This window comes from Thunnus maccoyii, chromosome 7 (genome assembly GCF_910596095.1).
Source record: "Thunnus maccoyii chromosome 7, fThuMac1.1, whole genome shotgun sequence".
Classification (NCBI taxonomy): domain Eukaryota; kingdom Metazoa; phylum Chordata; class Actinopteri; order Scombriformes; family Scombridae; genus Thunnus; species Thunnus maccoyii.
Genome location: NC_056539.1, coordinates 12713784 through 12731278, shown reverse-complemented (window position 1 = coordinate 12731278; position 17495 = coordinate 12713784). Strand labels below are relative to the sequence as shown.

Genomic DNA, 17495 nt, shown 5'->3' with positions numbered 1-17495 from the left:
CTGGGTAGCTGGGAGGCAGCCCTAGGCTCCTGGGGCCCTGATGCTGGGAGGAGATGCTTCGGAGACAGAGGTGGTGGTATGGGGGAGGAGGGATATGTGTGTGTGTTTCTTTGTATTTGTGTGTGTTCTATGGGGGGATCCCAGGCAGATTTGTTTACCGGTAATTAATTCACCTGATTGACATAACAGCTGCCAGAGCTATGGGAAGGCAACGGCGTTTGTGTGTGTGTGTGTGTATGTGTGGTATATACAGCGTGCTCCTCTGCATAATTGCTGTGTTTGCACATATTTAGCTGCATACCTGTTGTGTGTGTGTGTGTGTGTGCATGCCTGTGCAGGGAGCGGCTCCTGCCGTCGAGGTCATTTCCATGTCGCAGGGTTGGGAGTCGGGTTCCTGGCAGAGCAGCCCGGCAGCTCTCTGTCTTTCATCGATTAGACGTGTCTGTCTGCTCACACACTCCCTCCTCTCCGCTAATCTTTATAGAGTTGACTTCACTGACAGAGTTATTGGGGCACTTGAAGCTGAGGGAAGAGGAGGAGAAGGAAGGACGAATGGGAGAGTTGGGAGGAGAGTGTGACTGCAATGACAGTTTAGGCGGGACGTGGCGAGGAATTCCTGGTTTGGTTACGGAGATTATGGAGACGCACAAGGGAAAATGAGACCAGCAATTTGTCTGCGAGTCAGTCTGTAAGCCACACAGGCAACAGAACAGAAACATGTATAGACACACAATGGAGTATTCATGCGTGAACACATCCATCCATACATAACCCTGTTTATGCCTGCCCTGCACAGACTGAGTTTTAACTAAAGCATCAGTCCATTTCCTGATTGAGCCTCATCTCTTTCTTCGCGGCCCTCTCACATCAAGGACAAGTTCTTTACATTAACAGCTTCAACATGTCTGCTTTTTCAGGAGTATTTGTGCTTTTCTGTGTAGCTGCGGAGCAGACAGAGAATGAGAGGGAAAAAAGAAAAGGCAGCAGATATAAACAAAAGAATGAGAGAGAGACACAGAGAGCCCATGTGTGAATAATGTAAGCTCATAGATGAGTTGGACTGGACTGCGTTTGTGTGCGCATGTGTTCAGAGCCTTAGGGTGCCAGTATGGACTTTTAACATTTTTCTGTGTTTGTGAACGTGTGTGTCTGTGTGTGTGTGTGTTTGTGGGGGCCGCTTAAGACTGTGCGGTCAGGCCGGGCAGGTCCAGCTGAGCCCTTGCGATCTGGAAGAAACACAGGCTTGCACACACACACACACACACACATATTCACAGACACACTAGCACAACCACTAACAGGTCGGTATCAGTGTTGTGGCCAGCAGGTAGCAGTGTGTTGGCCTGCTTGTCTGGACCCAGATAACAGCAGATCCATTACCCCCTGGAAGCCGAGGTCTGATCACCGGACAGATAGAGCCGCTCACTCACTGTCTGTGGGACATCCAGCCAGCCAGCTAGCCAGCCTCTACCATGGAGCTAAAGAGGATCACAACCAGGGGTCAGAGGAGAGCAGACCCCTTCTGTTAGAGGAAATTATCAAATACAAACCCCATGATGGAATTGTACTCTTTTTTTCCTATTTACCTAAAATGAAACAAACCTCTGGATGCCTTTTTAGAGTCTTTGAATACAGTTTGAAGGTGTGTTGAATAGTGAGATCTGTCTGTGCTCAATTAGAAGATGAAACAAACAGTCTCACACGTGTTTTTTTTTTTTTTTATCCGGATCTGGAGACTGACAACACTGTCAAATACAGAAGATAACGGAAGTAAATTTAAGTGTGTGCCATTTAATCAAATAGTCTTTGTTCTACCTATGAAATCAGTGTGGTCAGTGTTAATATAAGACGACCTGTTTTGGATGAAGATTTTTTGCGAAGTGAAGCACTTTTAAACATCTGTATTAATTGTATTACATTAGTGATTTACAAAAAAAATGAAGTTTAAAAGTGTGTTCCCCAGCCTTTGTGCTGATCTGCTCTTGATTCTACACACACCCAGGAAACTAAGCACAGACCTTTCAACAAATTGCTTGCAGAGACATAAAAAAGGCTTCAATGAGTTTCTCTCTCTCTGGGCAAGTAGGAAAAAACCATGTTTCTCTGAGCAGCTAAACTATTCTTTAACTAAATATTATTTAGACATAAACTAAATAGCTACAAACCAGAGCCACACTTCAGAGCACATCCTAGAAGAGAGAATACATGGACAGAAAGGTTTAGAAAAAAATATTGAATTCTTAATTGATCTGGAAGCTTTTTCCAATATGGAGGAGGAGGAGGAGGTATGGAGGGATGCAGAGTAAGGACTGAAGATGCTGTATTGGGAACAAGTAGGAATCATCAGTTAAAAGTGGAGACTGAATGAAGATGGCTTGTGTAAAAAATGTGGCTTGAAATGAATGAAAATGTAGTCGTGAAATGTAGCTTTGATTTCGGTGGCGGTTTGGTGGAGGTGGAGGGAGAGTGAGGAAGAGGAGTGTGATGTGTGTGAGGAGTTAACACTGCAGGTATTGTGTGTCAGGTTTGTTTGTGTGCACAGAAAGAGAGAGAGGGAGATAGCAGTGGCAAACAGGGCAGCTATCAAAAGCCACAGGCTGCTTTAAACTCCATCTCTGTGTCTTTTTATCTCTTCTTCTTCTCTCTTTCTCATTTTTCTCTTTCTCTTTCTCTCTCTTTCTGTCCCCCCCCCCCTCTCTCTCTCTCTCTCTCTCTCTCTCTCTCTCTCTCTCTCTCTCTCTCTCTCTCTCTCTCTGCTCCCTGGCCATGCTGATGATTGACGCCTGAGGGTTTTAATGGGCACTGGAGAGCAGGAGCTGAGGTCGGAGTTGTCATGGCAACTAGGAGAAGGGGCCTTTTGCTGCTGCTTCACCTGAGTACTGTGGAGCCTCGTTGGCTGGCTGAGGCAGGCAGCCACACACACACACACACACACACACACACACACACACACACACACACACACACACACACATACACACAGACACACACCACACATACTTACATGCCAGCACCACTTCCATTCACTCTTCCTCCTCTCCCTAAGATGCCCTGCCGTTCATCCAGCCATCTCTGGCCTTCTCTCATCCTTTCTCATTTTCATTTCCATCACCCTGTTCTCTCTGTCTCTCTTTCTCTCTGTATCTCTACTGATCCCTTAGTAGATGATGCTCTCTGATACGCTACAGCTGTTTAACTATGTGTGTGTGTGTGTGTGTGTGTTGGCTTTTGTGTGCGTGTAAATATACAGCACTGAGCCTATTGTTTTTGCTGTGCCATTGTTCAATGACAGCTCACAATTACAGACTTTATAGGGCCAAGCTGAGGTTAGCAGCGTCTGTGTTTTTGTAGATCATGAAACAAAGTTGCTCCATCCATCAAACTACATTCACCCAGTGTTATTCAGTTTGTTGTCTGCTATAGAGGTCTCCATGGGTCCAAGAGAAACCCCTGGAAAACTTACTTGAAAACATACCTGTGCCTGCATACATTTAAAAGAAAAGAAAAGAAAAAATAGGAGAGGCCCTTCAAACAGGGATCAGAGGATAGTCAGACCTGAAGATGATTAGACATGATCAAAAGTGCAGTACACCTAAGCGGCAGCTACCATGGCTTGAGGTTGAAGCCAATGTGGAAGTACCTTAAAGTGCAACGCCACCAACGGATGCTAGATGTTGGCTTCAAAAAATCCCAGGCTCCAACTGACTCCCACTCAAAAAGCATCAACTCCTCTCTAGGGATACTCAGTCAATCATTTTTTTCAATGAGTCATTATGGTCTCAGTCACTAAATTCCAGCTCTCTAATAATCACAGCTGTGATTGACAGTTTGCTCACCTGCTATTCTCTCTTGTTTCTGGACCCCTGCTGTCTCAGACTCTCTTCAAATGGCTCCAATGTAAACTAATGGGTCACACCTCGCTACGTCCGTCTTTATATCCAGACTATGGGTGCAGCCAAACAGTGAGAGAGACAGAGAGCACCAACGCTGGCAGCGGCATGATGCACCAACATTTGACCCGAGATCCTCAGCAATACAATGGGACGGCTGGGAAGTTGTTTTTTATTTGATATTATCAGTCGAGATAACCAAGAAACACGTGGAGAGAGACGAGGATCACATGCAGCAAAGTTCCCCAGCTGGAATCAAATCAGGGATACTACTTCCAGACCACCAGACCACAAGGATGGCCAAGAGTTTTGAAAGTAAAAGGCAAAAACTATGAATCTGCCAGCTCGTATTTTTAAAATATATTTTCAGCTTGTCAATGAACCTCAATCAATTATTAATTGCACAGTTTGCTGTGTAAAATCACTCAAAATCACTCAAAATCACTCAAAATCAATCAAAATCATCATTAAATGTAAAATCACAGAATTAACCAAGAACACCAAGAAAGTAAATTTGAATACTATTGTTTAATAGCATCTTCTTAATGTTAAACACAGATTCTCTCCTGTAAACTACAGATCTCCAATAAATCCATCAAGGCCACTGACCGTCAGCTTGAAAGGCACATTTCTTATATGCACTAACAGAAATAATAACAAAGCCCAGGCCTTTAAAGTGCCGGCTGAATTTCAAATCCAACAAGTCCATTAAAATTAGACATCAGCTTAGAAGGCAATAATTTCTCATATGCACTAATATAAATGATAATTAACAACAATAAATGTGTTTCATGTTCAAGTGCCAGTTGAATTTCAACAAGGTCCTTGATAGTCCAGCGTATATGAAAAAAGAACAACTGAAAGATTCTGATTCAAACATGGAAGACACACAGAGGGACCCTTCTCCCTCGCCAAAATTTAGCCTAACTTTGGAGCGTTATTTAGCCCCCTTCCCAACTAGCTATCATGACATGGTTGGTAGTAATGGATGCCTTAGATCATCTAGATGACCATCATACATATTCACTTCACTCTAGCTTTAAAACGGACCCCGCTGCAGCCTCTGAAAGACAGTAATGCCTTAATTGCGTTCATTTTTTTTTACGCGTTAAGTATTTCGAATTAATAAAAAAAATGACTGCGTTAGTTTTGACAGCACTAGTCTGTACTGATGATTGTTTGTTGACATTTGTGTTTTTTTTCTGAGTTAGTAGATACTCTTGACTTCTTCCTCTTCATGCTTTTCTACTGTAGATTCTGTGAGGAACTGCCATAGTTCACACACACACACACACACACACACAGACCTCAGACTACTATAGAAGCATCTTTAGCAGACTGTTCAATATCCGACCTCTCATCACCCTTTGAGAGAAACCTCTCTCTCTCTCTCTCTCTCTCTCTCTCTCTCTCTCTCTCTCTCTCTCTCTCTCTCTCTCTCTCTCGTATGCCAGCTCTGTCAGTTTAAATGTGTCCCTCTCTCTCTCTTTTCATCACTCACTCTCTCTCTCTCTCTGCTCTCTGCTTGCATCTGACTCCTGTGGATATGTCCATGTCCACACTCTGTTTTGTTCAGAGTCCCACAGATTCACACTCTCTTACCAGTGTGTATGTGTGTGTGTGTGTGTGTGTGTGTGTGTGTGTGTGTATGTGTGTATGTGTGTGTGTGTGTATGTCCTACCTCGTGGCCCCGGGGCCTGTTAGTTAGTGTCTGGGCCGTGCGGGTCAGCTGAGGGATGAAGGGATTGTTTGCTCTGGAAGTGAGTGAAGCTCTAGTTACAGTGGGGGAAGGGCAGGAGGAGAGCACTGTGTGTGTGTGTGTGTGTGTGTGTGTGTCTCTGTGTGTGTACATTTAGTGGATGTAAGTCTATGATTGTTCTGGAGATAACAGGTTTTGTTTAAGTGACGTAGGAATATTAACTCTATTAGCACTCCTTTGGTTCCTTTGTGATTGTGCAACAAGTCCTCCAACCTGTTCGACAGAAGACGTTCGTCAGCGCCTTCCTGACTGAATCATATGAGCTTTTTGTGATCTGCCACGTCTGTGGTTGTGGTATGGTTATGTTCAGCCATCTAAAATGACTCGGTTAAGTAAAGACTGAGGTTATGGTCAGAAGAAACGATGACTGTTGTAAGAGTGGTGTCAGTCTAACACTTTTTATGAACAAGCCACTTCCACCTTTGGATTATCTTGAGCAGTAAGTTGCACAATCGTAAAAGGTTTAATAAAGATTGTTTGAACGAACAACCAATACTGATGTTGTTCTGATGTTTCTCTTGTGTTGGTATCAGTGTAGCAGAAGGTTCTCTGTAGCTTCATGATCCCTCTTCTGCAGTGTTGGACCGTCCCAAAACATGCAAACTGGCTCCACATTCTTAAAAATATATTTCTCTGGGCAACTTTCTTCGTTTCCTCCTCTCATCGTTCTGTCTATGTGTGAACGTCGAGCTCTGACAAAGCAGTTATGACCAAACACCGTCTGTCAGCTTCACTGCCTCAGAAGAAAAGCAGAGCAGCGAGTGTCACATCTGTCTTCTCCCTCGTGTTGAAAATCATTATAATTGAGAGGAAAGATGAAGGAAACGCTGCCAGAAATACATTTGGGGGCTGCATTTCAAACTGGGGTTGCATGTGGTAATAAAGGCTGCCGTAAAAATCAAGATCATAGTATTGATTTACATTTTTTTACATTATACATCAATATCCAAAGGGACTAAAATACAATCTAGTGGAGAACAGGGGTTTGGCTGGGTAACAAACCTACTTTTGCCCAGTTAAATGTGTCTGTAGCAGTTTTGTAGCATTTAGTTGGCATCGAAAGCTTAATCACATTTGTGCTCTTTGTGTCTTTGTGTATTTTTCTTGACTTTTATATAATGACTGACTGATATATAATAATCTGAATCAGGAAATTTCTTTTTTTTTTCCAGTATCTGTAACAAAACTCTGACTGTTATTAAAAAAAAGTTTGATATTCAGCCCTACACCGAGGCTCCACTGGAAGATAATTTAAAGCAGTTGCAGGAAGTGTTGAGTTTTGACATTGCGGACTAATATTGTTCAGTCAGAGTTTGTGTAAATGTACAACTTGCACATTTTCACATAGTTTTCTGGTGAGTTTGGAACATTTCTAGGCAGGAATGGACTTCTTTACAGCTCAGGAAAAGTAGAGCAAATGGGAGCAGATCTGAAAACAGCGAGGCTCTTATCTGTTAGAGGAAGAAACATGAGCTGTGCATTTGTATGACTCTTCCTGATCATAACCTCACCACTCGCTGACAGCTTCTTGCCCCATTTTCAAGTTCAGCTGGTGCTGAAAAGATATGATCGATTCTGGCTGTCTGTTGTGGTCAGATGGTGCAAACTAGTTCACTGGAAGCAGAAGCCTTAATGTTCCTCCTAGATAGTTTTCTGTCCTTCATCAAATAACTTATCTGTCTGACCAAATAATCATATCTTCATCAGTTGTGGGTTATTGCTCCATTTGCGTCCAGAAATTCAGTCAGTGTAATCGGGGTTGGAAGTTTTTTTCTTTACTTTTTATTTGTGCCATACAATAGATAAATTCTATTGTTTAGTAAATAAATATCTCTGCATCGTCTTATATATCTTTACATATGAATTTCATGTAATAGAGACATATGGATAAGAAACAACAACAAACCTGATATAACTGAAGAAAATACTTAACAAACAATAAAAGAACAGAGGAGACACAGGAGCAATCGTCTATGTTTCAGCTCTTTGTTTTTTGATGTAGCTAATATCCATGGTGACTATATATCCATAAAAATGTCCTTTTTCTGCTGTATTCTAGCTGTGACCTTTTCCATAATGAACACCTGATTCACCTTTTGTTGCCATTGTTTTATGTTTGGGGGGTTGTGGCTGCATCTATGGGATTGTAATAGTTTTTTTTGGCTATTAAAAGTAGGGTCCTTAATAAATATATTTTCTTTTTCACCATTTGATTTCCTGAGAGGATACCTAAGATGAATAACTCTGGGTCGAAGTTTAATTTTGTATCCAAGATTAGTTCTGTTTCGTTTTGAACATCCTCCCAGTGCCCCAGCAGATTTGGACAGGACCGTAATATATGTAAGGGGTCTCCTTAGAGGCCACGACCCCTCCAACATAATCCAGAAGAATTTCCATATTCAGCCGTTATGACTGTTTTTGACCTTCCAGTTAAACTCCCCCCAATTAGGGCTTTTTGTTAGTTTATGACCAGACAAGCAAGTTTCATCCCATTTGTTTTCAGTCACTGTGTTCAATTCCAGTTTCCACTTTACTATCCAGATCTTTATTCTTAAGATCGTCTTGCGACGCTCTATCGAATCGTGAAATATTTCCTCTCTTCAACTTTTCTTCTTCACATCTTGTGAAAAGCTGTTTTATATTAGAAGGTTCCCGTAATATCTTTTCTCTTTCCTTATTTTTCTTAAGATAATCTCTGACTTGTAGAAAGTTATAATGATCCTGGGCAGGTGAGTTAAATTCTTGAATGAGTTGTTGGAATGATTTTAGTATTTGTCCATCAAATAATTGGCCAATATACACGAGCCCCCCCCCCCCCCCGTCCATCCATTTCTTCAAGCCAAAATCAGTGCTGGATGGATGAAATTCTGGATTTATTGCAATTTTGGTAGCTCTTGATATTGAGTTTGAAATTCTTGGCTTATTCCTTATTTTAGAGCATATTTTCCATGTTTTCCCAACCCATTCATTTTTTATTTTGAGTTTTTTCCATTCTTTCTGGCTCATAAATGGTAGAAAACCTAATGGTACTAGACAGGTCTGCTGTTTCATTCCCACCCACATTGAATCTATATCTTCTGTTATCCATGACGTTATTGTTTTGAGTTGTGCCGTCCAGTAATTATTTTGCAATAAGATTTAGACCTCCATCCCTTTTAGAACTTTGTAGCTTTTTATAACTTATTCTTTTTTTTGCCAAACAAAATTTGAAATCATTTTGTCTAAGGTATTAAAATGGATTTTGAAATAATTAATGGAAGTGACTGAAACATGAAGAGCAGGCGTGGTAATATCTTCATTTGTACAGTTTCTACTCTACCCATTAATGTCAGAGGTAAAAGCTCCCACTTCTTCAGATCTTGTCTTATCTCCGTTACCAATTTTTCATAGTTAGCTTTAAATAATTAGAATGTTAAGGGTGTTATTATCACTCCTAACTATCTAAATCCTTTCTTTGTCCAATGAAACAGGATTGGAAGTTTTTGTATCAAATAATTTCCCAACTAAAAATCTCTTTTTTTCATTGTTTTCAGTGAACGCAGGATTATTTTGCTGGATTGATGTGTTGTTCTGCAAATGTATGCCGCTCCACCAAACAGGAAAATTGAGAGTATGCTGTGTGTTTTTGTTTTTTTTCAGAGTGCAGCCGCTGCCCCCAGTCCTGTGATGGGCAACATGCCGCCCAATGATGGCATGCCGGGAGGACCCATGCCCCCGGGCTTCTTTCAAGTAAGAAAAAGAACTTTCCTGCTGACTTCAACCCTCACCCACCCCCACCTCCACCCATCACACACTCCCGACAGCCCCTCCCATAGCCATCGTTAAGCCTATCCTTCTGTCTCCTCCTCCTTTTTTAGCCTCTTTAGCTGTCCTAATCCCTGTCCAGATGTGTTCCCTTCTCTGTCTCTGTGCCTCCATCCCATATGTCCATGCTCGGGTTGTTAACTCCTGGTGCTCTGTCTGATGCTGTAGATGCACCGACAGACGTCTGTAGAGCTTTTCTGTTGTTGTATTTGCTCAAATATGAAACATTGCTATAGTGAGTAGGTGAAAGTGAGAGGAGAGGAGAGAGGAGAGGAAAGGAGAAGAGAGGAGAGGAGAGGAGAGGAGACTGTTTTCTCTGGTTTGTGTTGCTTCACTAATTCCTCCTGTCATCACTGTTCTCTGAAGGCTGTCTCGGAGGCTGACGAGGTCACACACGCTTGCTCTCTCTGTTTCCATCACTCTTTCCTTTCTCTCTCGTATGCAAACACGCACACACACGAGCCTCATTTGACACTTTGGCACACATTAAACTAGTAACACTTTTAAAATTGAGGTTTTAAAATATCTGAACCCCAAAGACATTCACCGAGTTGAGAGGAGAACTGAAGAAAAATTGCTGTACTACCTTAAGTAAAGCTAAAAGTCTTAATCTAGAACGTTATTATGAGGACAGTTGTGAGTAGTTGCACTTAAAAGAACTTGCAAATATTAGATTTCGTCAGATGACATGATTACCTGTCCAAGATTTGGGAACAGTTATATTTTTATGGAGTCAAAGGAGTCAGTGACTAAATCTGGCTGTTTCTTTCTTAATGGGCAGAACAGACAGAGGGAATTTTATTATAGGGACTGTACCGCTGCCAAAAGATCAAAAGTTTGACACATGCAACAGTCATTTGTCTTAGTTATGTGTCCTTGGGCAAAAATGTACACTCATGAGCCTATAACTAACCTTTTATGGACGAGAGCATTGATATGTGTGATGAAACAAACACTCCTGTCTTAACCCTTGAATTAAAAAATATGCCAAAATGATTAGTTAAGTCATTGATTTGTCAATTAACAGAATTATTTTCACCAACTTTCGTTATTTTGATAAACGTTTAAGTAAGTTCATGTAAAAAAAGGCCATGTAAAAATGGCAGGTCCTAGCATCTAAAATGTGAGGATTTTCTGCTTTTCTCTGTTTAATATAATTGTAAATTTAATTTTGGGGAGTTTTGGAACATTGGTCTGCCAAAACAAGCTATTTGAAGACTGATATTTTTCCACTATTTAGTAGACTAAATGAAAAAAAAAGACATATTAATCGATAATGAACATAATAGTTGCAGCTACAGTAATTTGGTATACATGGTTTGGTATCTAAGTCTGTATATTTTGTTCAAAATGTTCAGTATTTCATTATGCTCTCTGCATAAATGATTAAACATGTTTTACAAATTTCTTCCTGCTGGATGTTCAGTATGCCTGATATGTATGTACATACAGTGTGCAGCTGTATAGCCAATTGCCTGCGTTTTCTCATACTGGTTGATTGGCAGCATGTCGTGTGTTATGCTGCCTGTTTGTGTGTGTGTGTGTGTGTTTCTGTGTGTGCGTGTGTGCGTGTGTGCTGGGGTCGTGGAGAATGTTAATGATGTATGAGCAGTGAGCAGGCCAGGGAGAAAGCTATCTGATGGTGTTGCGTGAGTGACATTGCTTTCCATAAATAGACCCAGTGTGCATGGCAAGCAGACAGACAGACAGACAGACAGGCAGGACAGGCAGAGGGGAGACAGAGAGAAGGAAGAAGGGATGGTTTCTTTCTAACACCATAACATTTCTCTTCTCTTCTCTTCTCTTCTCTTCTCTTCTCTTCTCTTCTCTTCTCTTCTCTTCTCTTCTCTTCTCTTCTCTTCTCTTCTCTAATCTGAGCGGCAAAGCAGGCAAAGGTAAAGAAAACAAGAAAACACAAGTGCGAAAAGAGAATCTGCATTGCACACAGACACGCTGACAAAATGCTCTCTGCACCTCTTTAAACTTTACATCACATATCCCTAAATCAAGAGGACACTGCAGCAGCATATTTAAGTGTGTCGTAGCGTGTTCACATTGCATCTTTCAACTTCAGCCGGAGCTAAAACCACACACACTGCTTTCCCAGGTAGCTGACATTCACTCCCTGGTGAACTAATGGTTGCGGTCCATGCTGAAGGTGCAGGCTACTGAGTTTTCTGCAGTTCATTTATTCATTCAGGTGAAGGGGAAGCTGATTTTTTTTTTTTTTATCTTTCTCTGCTACCTATTGTTGAGGTTTTACTCATATTCTCTCACTTGCACTGTAGAGTTAAGGTCAGTAGATTTGGCAGTGTGAAATTTCCACATTCGTAGTGTTTTGAGTGAGACTCAAAACTCAGACATGTTTTTTTATATTTTTGTTGCAGAGTTATGAATGGATAGTATCCACTGAAACATGTTTTAGTCATTTCTCATCTAAACTGGGGCTCGGCTTTCTCTCACCACCTTCTCCCTCTCTTTTCTCTCCTTCGTACGCCTGGCATCCTTCTGCATGACATTTCCTCACTCTCTCCATTTCCCTTGTCTTTGAAACTATTATTTTCTCGCTCTCACACACACCGCTTCAGTGACACATGCTTACTCACCCGACTCTGTTGTGTGTGAACTGTTCACGTGTGCTTTTTGTGTGTACGCGTGTGTGTGTGTGTGTGTTGTAGAAATTTTTCCCAGTTGCACTAGCATGGTAATTAACATAGGTGACCCCAGCACTGTTATTGGCTACAGTCGGGCAACGGAGGGACAGTAGAGGAAAATGGAGGTGGAAGAAGAAGGAGGAGTAGGGCGACCGCTCCCTTGCTCCCCTAATCTGTAGGTCACAGGACAAGCCAGGCATTGCGCTCCTGCAGCGGGGAAAAAAAAAAAAGGGTAGATAAAGAGAGACATGCTTTAGGTAGGAAGACAGAGGAAAAAGAAGAAAAGGAAAGTGTGGCGAAATAACAGAGAGAGATGCTGTGTTGGTGCGAGGATGTCTACGGTGTGTACGAATGGTGTATAATCCTCCTCTCCTCCCAGCGAAAGTCCATCGCTGCTGCATCATGGCCCTCTGGGGAGGACAAGCAAGGGGGAGATGATGGGGGGGGGGGGGGTTAGCAGAGAGAGGAGAGGCTGCAAGGAGAGACAGAGTTAATGACAGGGAGGAGGAGGAAAAGAAAGCAGCAGAGAGTGGAGGAGAAGAGAGGACACGGAGACGTCAGGAGACTGTCAAAAAATGTTTTGTGTTGCTTTCAGGGATCACAAAGAAATGTAGAAAAGAAAACATACGAGGAAAATTGAGATTTACTATACAGCTTTTATGCAGCGGATGTATAGACAATTGGACTGATTAATGAGAAAAGACAAAATTTGGAAGAAACCGGGATAAATAAGCGTTAGGCGTCTGTCCAGGGAAAAGCAAATTAAATAAAATGCCCTCTTAAGAGATTTATATGGTCCATCTGTCAAATAATGCCCCAAAAATCCCGCTTTTGTTGACTCTCCTGATCTACACATGATACGTCAGGTATTTGAAAAACTTAATGTGCTCTGTTAAGTCTGTAAACCAGTTAGGGTGGGGCAGGTCTCTTTTTCTACTAAACTGGAATCACTCCTCTTGCCAAAAAAAGAAGGATCCAAAGTCAAGGGCAGTGTGTTTTACTGCAGGTAATTGCAGCTCTTCAGGGACAACACCAAAAAGCACAACAAGAGGATTAGGTTTGATTACACATTTAAGAACAAGCAAGCAGGTATCAAAGACGAATTTAAGAAGCCGTTCAAAGCTGACACATGGCAGGCACATGGTGAATTAGGGAGACATCTGCTCTCAGTAATTTATTTATCAAAGGTAAGACTGATCTCTGGGTTCATTGTGGCCAGTTGATGCACATAAGTGGTGAATAGTGAAGGGCTTTAGAAAGTGAATGGGAGACTGAAAACCATGCAGAGACGATGGAAGAATGGTGGTAGCAGTAACAGATCTCTGCTGGTCAGGTGTAGACTGCTGGTTGAGATCTTGGGTGGCTGGGGGACAGAAAGTTAATTACATGGTTGTAAGGGAGCTTTTTTTAGGACACAAATCAGCGCACATATTGCCCAAAACAGTTCAAATCTACCAAAGTGAGACATAACAGTGTTTGAGTTCTCTGACCGCTGGATAAAAGACGCAAACTGGTTGTGTCTAAACATCTCTTGTGAAACATTTTAATCTCTTCCCCTGCCATATCTGAAATAGTGCTTTTAAAAGACAGATGCTAAAGGACCCAGATGAGAGTGCGCTGGCGAAACTTTCCATTCCTGTCTGAACTAAACCCACTGAGTGGAGGAACTGTCTTTGACTCTTATCGTCACTGCTTATCTTTGAGAGGACAGTGACAAAAACGATACCTAACAATTGTCCTCCTGTGATTCAGAGGAATGACAGACACTTAAAAAATGAGAGGCAGTCCTCAGAAAACGTTTTGTCTGTTCATTGTCTGCCTGTGACGACAGTTAGACTTAGTTCACACGCGTTGATAACACTCACTACGGTTAAACACTGATTTGAATGTAGCCTTTGTCTCACACTGCGTTTGCTTCATCCCTATCAGTAGCATGTTTCTGATACGGTGTGTTTTTATCTGTTTAGAGACAGACGTGAGAACTCTACACACACGTTTCCCTGTGTGTTGGTGAAACTTCAGCTGAACGTTTGCTCTCAGCTGAGCAAGGGATCACAGATATATATAAATCATTTTGCTGCCATCCTAACGTGTTTAAATGGCTGTCAGCGTTTCACCACCGTCCTCTGGGAGAAAACACCCCTGATAGCGTGTTCCCGTCTCTGAGCTGACGTGTTGCCATGCTATATACCATGAGCTAACTGGAGACCTACTGCTGCCACCGCCACTCTCTCTGGAATGTTAGCAAGGAATGACAATGAGTGTGCACTCAGTGTGTGTGTGTGTGTGCGTGTGTGTGTGCGTGTGCGTGTGCGTGTGTGTGTGTGTGTGTGTGTGTGTGTGTGTGGTGCTGTTCCTCCTGGCTTTGTTTGTTGTGTTCAGTGATGCAGGCTGCTTTGTGTTCTCGGTCTCTGCTTGTGTGTGTTTGTGTGTTTGTGTGTGTGTGTGTGTGTGTGTGTGTGTATGTGTGTGTGTCCAGTAGTTTGACTGCAGTTACACACTGCCCTCTAGTGTTAGCAGCTGTAAACAGTAAAAGAAAACTCAGATGACTGGTACTCTTCCATCCCCCCCCCACCCACCCCCTCCTCTCTCTCTCTCTCTCTGTTAGTGGTCCATCAGGGGCAGCGGTGTGGGTCTTCCTTAAGCTGAAATGAGTGGTGGGGAGGCGAGGGGGTTGTGTTGATGGGTTTGTGGTACTGTGCCAAGCTGTTATCTCCTTAGCCGGGTAGAAAATGATTTTATTAATTGCTTCATTTAACGCTCCCCCTGTCCCCCTCCTTCCTCCCAGCTCCTGCACAAATACACAAACAACACCACACAAACACACACACACTCACCAACCAAGCTACTTTTCAAACTGGCCCTGCGTACGCCTCTGTGACAGCTGAAATGTTCTCTCTCTCCCTCTCTCTGCAGGGACCTGTAGAGAGAACAGTACAGCCATAAAGGCCATATGCTGGCCCATACAGATGTAATAGCAGGAAGGCCCAGGGAGGCCCAGCCAGAGGAGCTATGCTCCATTATGGCACATTATAGAGAAGAACAAGAGAGGAGCACTGTGTGAGTGTGTGTGTGTGTGTGTGAATGTGTTTCTTACAAAATCAGCTCACACACAGCCACATTGTGAGGACCCACCACCCATCTGGGTACAAAAATCTAGTCCCCACAAGGTAAACTATTAAATTTCTAGATTAAATATGGAGTTAGTGTTGGGGTTAGGCATGTAGCGGTTATGGTTTCGGTTCGGATAAGGCTCCAGGAAATTAATGTAAGTCAATGCAGTGTCCCCCTAAGTGACGAAAACTAGGCTGTGTGTGTGTGTTTGTGTGTAGAGGAGAAGCAGACTGCTGCAGCTGGGTCAGTGCAGCCAGACCCCGCAGGGGTGTCTTGTTAGAGACACGCACACACACACGCAGACTGGCTCGGCAACAACAATAACCTCTGAGGTCAGACAGAGCTAGCGCTGCATTAGCCCCAGTGTGAACCTGCTGAGAGACAGAGCAAGCCAGTACAGCTGGTGTTAACCACCCAAAACATACACACACAGAGTAGCAGAACAACCACAATGGCACCGGTACAAACGTCATAGCTGTGCCAACACATCCAGAGTACACTGTATGTACAACTAAACAAACATTTCCAGAACGCTGAAGAGATGCGTATTGTGTGGCTGGTTAATAAGCGGCTTTATTGAAGACATGACAGTTTCTCAGATGAGGTGGTCACATAACAACGAGAGGAATAAGAATCAATGCAGCAAGAAAGGTAAACTGTCATGTCTCAAAAGGATAGGAAACACCTGTCTTAAGAGCTCTGCTGCTGCTGCTGAGCTCTACAGTTTTTGTGCTTTCAGAAAGGACTGTGAGTCCATGAATAAGTGTTTCTGCTCATGAGCAGTATTGTTTTCACACATATGTACAAGCTCATCTCTCCTGCCAAAGCCTGCGCTCTTATACAGTGTACCTGGCAGCGCAGTGGCACTGTATCTGTGCCTGTGGGAACGCACTTGTTTCAAGCTGTCAGTCAGGCATGTTTATTTTCCCACTGTAGCAGCGCCCACAGGTTCCTGGTGCTCAGCTCTGTCGGCGCTCCACCATCCCAGCCATGCCACACAGGGAGGGCGGCGCAGTGGGCAGGGTGGGAAAGTGGGGGAGAGATGGGGGAGGGAGGTGGAGAGTGGAGAGAGGGAGGAAGAGATATAAAGGGAGTACATGTGATCATGTTTGTGTGAAGCAAGAGAGATGCAGGTGTCTGTGCAGCTGCCTGCTTCAGGAAAACAGATGTACACAGGTGAAGAGGTGCACAAGTCTTGTCAGATATGTGTTTTGGTGCATGTGTCAGTGCTGAAACAATTAGTCGATTACTTAGCAACAGAAAATTATGTTTGTAAATTTACTACAAACAAATCTTATGGCATCAGAATCATTTGGAAGATGCTATAGACACATAAAATTCTACAGTTAGGAGTCTTAAGTAATTTATCAAGCAAGAATGCAAAATATTTGCTAGTTTTAGCTTCTCAAATGTGAGGTTTTGCAGCTTTTTTGGTTATATATTTGTAAATTTGTACATTTAATATTAGGTTTGGACTGTTTGTGGAATAAACAGATTGAGGGTTGTGGAGACATTTTCACATTTTATAGAGTAAACAATTACTCAAAAAATAATCACTGAAATAATAAAGGTAAGCCAATTTATTCGTACAGCACATATTAAAAATCAAATGTTAAATCAATAAAGGAAAAAAATCATTAATTGCAGCTCTAGTATGTGTGTGTACATGCATCTACTCCTGAATATTTGCATGAACAAGTGCAAGCAAAATTATGTAAACATGCCTACCAGAGCATGTCTGTGTGTGTCTCAGGTTATATTGCGCATGAGTAATCCCCTAATCCTTTAGCTTTTCACTGTGATGTTAGATACACACCTGTTGAAGTAGCACCCACCCCCACCCCTCAGTAGCCCCTGCAGTACACACACACACATACACACAACCAAGCCAGCATACACAACACACACTCAACACCTGAGAGAAGAAGATCCTGCTTTCACCTGTGAAAAAGAGGGAGATCTCATATTCGCACTCATCACCACTCAGTTGCACAACTCACACACACACACCTGTAATGTTACCTGATAGCAGAGTGCTTGACGGAGGCTCTGGCAGAGTAGTAGATAAGCCTGGTCTGGCAGTGGGTGGTCCTCTTTCTCCGTATTGATGTTCAGGCAGTAACAGATCTCTGTTGGAGCGGCTGCTGCTGAGTCAGATGAGGTTACTGTAGGTAAAGACAAAGAGGTCAAAGTTCACACAGTCTTCTGATACTGTACTCACTTTAATGTACTTAACACAGTATTTGTTTTGAGAGGTTAACTCAGAAAAGAGTC

At 42.6% G+C, this 17495-nt stretch overlaps 1 protein-coding gene across 2 annotated transcripts in view; it reads left to right on the top strand.

Annotated features, from left to right (window-relative positions):
* ssbp4 (single stranded DNA binding protein 4) overlaps nucleotides 1–17495 on the top strand; it is a 90558-nt gene that overhangs the window by 58662 nt on the left and 14401 nt on the right. For both annotated transcript variants that reach the window (XM_042417530.1, XM_042417531.1), the window contains exon 5: nucleotides 9289–9378. In XM_042417530.1, coding sequence (XP_042273464.1) covers nucleotides 9289–9378 — 90 coding nt within the window. The remainder of the gene's footprint in view (nucleotides 1–9288; nucleotides 9379–17495) is intronic.